Source organism: Corythoichthys intestinalis, chromosome 20 (genome assembly GCF_030265065.1).
Source record: "Corythoichthys intestinalis isolate RoL2023-P3 chromosome 20, ASM3026506v1, whole genome shotgun sequence".
Classification (NCBI taxonomy): Eukaryota; Metazoa; Chordata; class Actinopteri; order Syngnathiformes; family Syngnathidae; genus Corythoichthys; species Corythoichthys intestinalis.
In genome coordinates, this window is record NC_080414.1 from 15,204,106 (window position 1) to 15,208,869 (window position 4,764).

Genomic DNA, 4,764 nt, shown 5'->3' on the forward strand with positions numbered 1-4,764 from the left:
ATAAACAGTAGCATTCAGAGCGTTAAAAACGATTCATGCAGCATTAAGAGATAAAAAATAATTAAAATGGATTCATAACATCTTCATCTTTTTTGACTGCATATTTTCCTTCACGTTAACTGTACATAGTTATCTGGCAGGTGAAATATTGCGCTACCGCCACCCACCAAATTTTACATGAAAATGGCATATTTATTCATATATAAGCCGCACTGGACTATAAGCCGCAGCTGTCCTCACTGTATAATGGGATATTTTCCCCACCAAAAGATATGAACCAGTGAAACTTTATTTGACGGTGGCATCATAAGACTAAGACCAAACGAGCCACCGTGAAGCTTTGAACCAATTGGCTGCAAAGCTTCATTGCTTCAAGAAGCTTCATTGGGCCATCACTGCTTCCTTGGTAGAGACAGTCAACCTCTGCTGCCACCCGCTGTCAACACTATTGTCATCCAACATGCCTCCTAGCATGCATTGCAGTGCTACAGATGTTAAATAACAATCAAAATTAATGTTCTGTGCTAATTATTTCTTCAGTTACTGTTCTAGTTGTTTCAATTATTGCTAGCTATGGTATTCGGTAACACTTTATTTGATAGTGGCACCATAAAACTGTCATAAGATCATCATAATTATGACATGACACTACCATGAGCATTAATGAATGCTTATGACAGTTGTCATTTTATGTCATTCGGCAAATTATCTAGCTTTTGAATGGATGTAAAAGATCCGAGCTGGACATAAAAGGAGTTTGCCGGATAATACATAATGACATCTGTCATAAGCATTTATTAATCCCCATAATAGTATCACATCATCATTATGACTGTCTTATAGCAGTGTTATGACACCACCATCAAATACAGTGTTACCCATTAATTTAAATAAATCAAATAATAAGACACACTGGACTATAAGCCGCAGGATTCAAAATGAGGGGGAAAAGTAGCTGCTTATAGTCCGGAAATTACGGTAAATCTGGAAACAAACACTTAATTGAGAAATTTAATTATGGGTGTCAAAATGAAATAAATATTAAAAATAATAATGGTGAAATAAATCAGAAAAAAAATGAGAAATGAAGAAAACGTACACACAAACATTGAAAAAAAAATAGTAAATGAAAAGGGAAATATAAAATACATAAATATTTTTTTAAAAATTGACATCAATCAATAAAGAAAAAATATAATCTCAAAGGCAATCATTTTGAGATTGAAAAATGCATTGCGTGAAAATAATACTTTTTGTAAAGCTACTTTAAATGTTATGTGAACAATCGTTATTAATAAAATAAATAAATAAATAAATAATAACGTGATTAATCAAAAAATAATTCACAGCCCCAATATGTGTATATGTTCAACCACAATGTGTAATTTTTTTGCTTATAATTTTCCCCACAATTTTACTGACAGCGATCAATCGCTTCCAGAACAAATGGATTGGACGTCTATCGCCGTCAATGGCAGACAACGTGGTAAACACAACATTCTAAATAAGGTCAACAGGAGGCAACTTTTAAACACCTTGCTCAGTTTAAACCACGCCCCCTGCGTTCTGATTGGCTGCGCGTGCTTATAAGTACCCCCAACATGCACGCTCAGTCAGTGCGCTTCCCAGCAGCGACTTTATGGATGGGACCAAACTATTTTCAACTTTAAAATAAAAATTAGCTGTCATTTCGCTTTTTGTTTGGTAATCTTTTGAAAGATTTTCGGGTAAAAGCCGCGTGGAAAGAAATGAGCAGTCCCGATGCGGGCTACGCCAGCGACGATCAGAACCAGGCAAGGTGCGCGATGTCAGTCATGATGCCTGGAATGGGACACTGCCAGTGGGCCGACCCCCTCAGTCCCCTCGGGGAGCCCAAAGCGAAGAACGAGGCGTCGTCCGGTCTCGCCGCGGCGGCGGCGGTGGCTGGAGGCGCGGCCGGGGCGAACCACGGGAGTCGCGGCAAGAGCGAACCGAGAATTCGGCGACCGATGAACGCATTCATGGTGTGGGCGAAAGACGAGCGCAAACGGCTGGCGCAGCAGAATCCGGATTTGCACAACGCCGAATTAAGCAAAATGTTGGGTGAGTCGTGCATACTTCATTTCGTGTCTTTAGACATTTTTTTTAATTAGAAAGTGAACGTTCTTGTTAAATTGCTACTAAGTTACATAGAATTTGGTTTCACACTTATGAATTTAGCTGCAACTTTGAAAAGAATATTTTTTCTACAAGTGATAGTATAAAATGTATTAATAAGGCATTTATTTGGCGTAAACATAAGTTCGTGTTTATATACAATGTATAAATGACATTTACTGCATCTTCTTGTTCCACTGAGTGTTAAATTAAACTGGATTATAACCATTTTTCTAACTAAAATGAATAAAAACTTAATTGTTGTAGTGTAAAAATGAGTAAAAGTTCTATTTTCTTTTTATGTGTGATAATATTTGTTCATGTTTTTCTCATTATCAGTGGTTATAGTAATGTTTTAACACCACTTTCAATTGTAAAACAGTAAATTACAATATTTCTCATTTTCTAAAACTATTTACAGGTTTGATATTTTGGAATACAAATGTTGGTATAAACGTGATAGGAAATCATATTTTAGGTCGGCACGTATCAGCAATAACATTCCTTCAATTTAATGCAAAATCAGGTGTTTAATTTGAAATAATTTTATTTTGCCGGTTTTAAAAGTTGCTCAGTGAGGGTTTATAGAATATTTTATAGGACATAGCTCCTATTTATATCCATATTTGTGATATTACTAAATAAAGTATTGCAACATTTAGAAAAATTGCAATTTTCTGCTCAAACGTCAACTTTTATGCCATCGAGCACATATGGAGAGTGCATTTATGTCATGTGTTTTTGTAGTTTTTTACATTTATCGGCATTGGGGACACAGTGTAATGTGATTTGATTCATTGGTTGCCATTGACTGTGATAAGACGTCATCACAACGCTGCCATCCCTCCCAGTTCAAATGGATTGGTTGTCTATTATTGTCAATGGCAGCCAATGAGGTCAACAGCAAGTTTGAGTTTGAGCACTACTGAAGTCAATAATTTTTTTTTTTTTTTTTTTTTTAAATATTACTCACAGAAGTTGAATCTGTACTGCCACTAAAGTACAGCGTTAGCAATTCTGTGACCATTAAAAATTGTAATTTTGTAACATTTTTTGGCCTGAAAAATGTTATACATTCTAGTCAAACATAGGCATACAATGTTATAATGTATTCATAATTTTAAGAACCAATTAAAATTCATTTAAAATTCGGAGTTTGGCAATAACAAAAACAAGAAGAAAAGTCACTCTTTAAGAGATTTTGGATTCATTTAAAATTTTCTTGATTGTCTTGCATTATTTCAGTTATTTTTCAAATTATATTACCATTTAGTCCAAATGTAAACATGGCTAAATAGGGTAAGAATTGCTGAAGTGTCACAAAATGGTGTCAATAAACACACATCGAGAGTCAGTAAGTGCTTACCGTGGTGACATTGTGACGTTCCCACAGGCAAGTCGTGGAAATCCCTCCCCATGGTGGACAAGCAACCGTTCGTAGAGGAGGCGGAGCGTTTACGTGTTCAACACATGCAGGACCACCCCAACTACAAGTACCGACCCCGCAGGCGCAAGCAGGTGAAGCGGATTAAGCGGCTGGACTCCGGCTTCCTGCTGCACGGGGGGTCCGAGCTTCAGCCCCCGGGGGACGGGGGCTACCACGAGCACGCCAGCTTCCCCCAGATGCCTCAGCAGCAACAGCCCCTCGGTCACTACCGCCCGGACCCCGTTGGGGCGTCGTCGTACGAGAGCTACAGCCTCCCCACGCCCGACACGTCGCCCCTGGACGCCGTGGACGCCGACTCCATGTTCTTCCCCTCCCAGGAGGACTGCCACATGATGTACGCCTACCATTCGCAGGCCCCCGAGTACCAACACCAGGAGCCCCTCCACCACCACCCAGCCTCCTACATGGGGTGCGCCAACCCTTTAGCAATGTACTATGGTCACCCGAAGCGGCACCCGGGGGCGGGGCAGCTGTCCCCGCCACCCGATTGCCACCCGCACGCTGTACCCGACAACGCCGAGCTGCTTTCCGAGGTGGACCGCAGCGAATTCGAGCAGTACCTGAGCTCCTCTGCGTCCAACTCGTATGGCGCCCCGCACGAGGGCGGCGCGCCAGGACCTGATGGCCTCATATCGTCGGTGTTGTCGGACGCCAGCACCGCCGTTTACTATTGCAGCTATAACAACTCTTAAAACCTCCACGCCGTACTTAAAAAATTGTGTATCTACTGAAATCAAAAGGCCAGACTACTGAAGGACGTTTATTTTGAAAGAAACACTTTTTATTTTCCTTTCGCTGTCTCGCAAGGATATGAAGTCATTTTGTACAGTCACTCTTTTTAAGTCTTTGTATATATACTAAGGTGTTTTTTTTATACTTTTGCACTTTTGACTAATAAATTTTGCAAACAAATGAATACGTGTCTGATTTTTCTTACGTTTGCACCACTGAAGCGCAATGAACAAAATGCTAACAGCTAATAAAAGCGCTAAAGGGGAAAACTGCTTACCGTAATTTTCGGACTAAAAGGCACACCTGACTATAAGCCGCCACCCACCAAATTTGGCACGAAAATGGCATTTCTTCATAGATAAGCCACATGTCCTTACTGTATTATGGGATATTTACACCAAAAGATATTAACCGGTACCACTTTGACAGCGGCATCATACAACTGTCAC

At 40.0% G+C, this 4,764-nt stretch overlaps 1 protein-coding gene across 1 annotated transcript; it reads left to right on the forward strand.

Moving 5' to 3' along the window:
- The first annotated feature begins 1,636 nt into the window (after nucleotides 1-1,636).
- On the forward strand, nucleotides 1,637-4,442 carry sox17 (SRY-box transcription factor 17). The gene is made up of 2 exons (XM_057824588.1): nucleotides 1,637-2,082; nucleotides 3,530-4,442. The coding sequence occupies exons 1-2, from the start codon at nucleotides 1,749-1,751 to the stop codon at nucleotides 4,273-4,275; spliced, it is 1,080 nt and encodes a 359-aa protein (XP_057680571.1). The 5' UTR covers nucleotides 1,637-1,748; the 3' UTR covers nucleotides 4,276-4,442.
- Nucleotides 4,443-4,764: the final 322 nt, after the last annotated feature.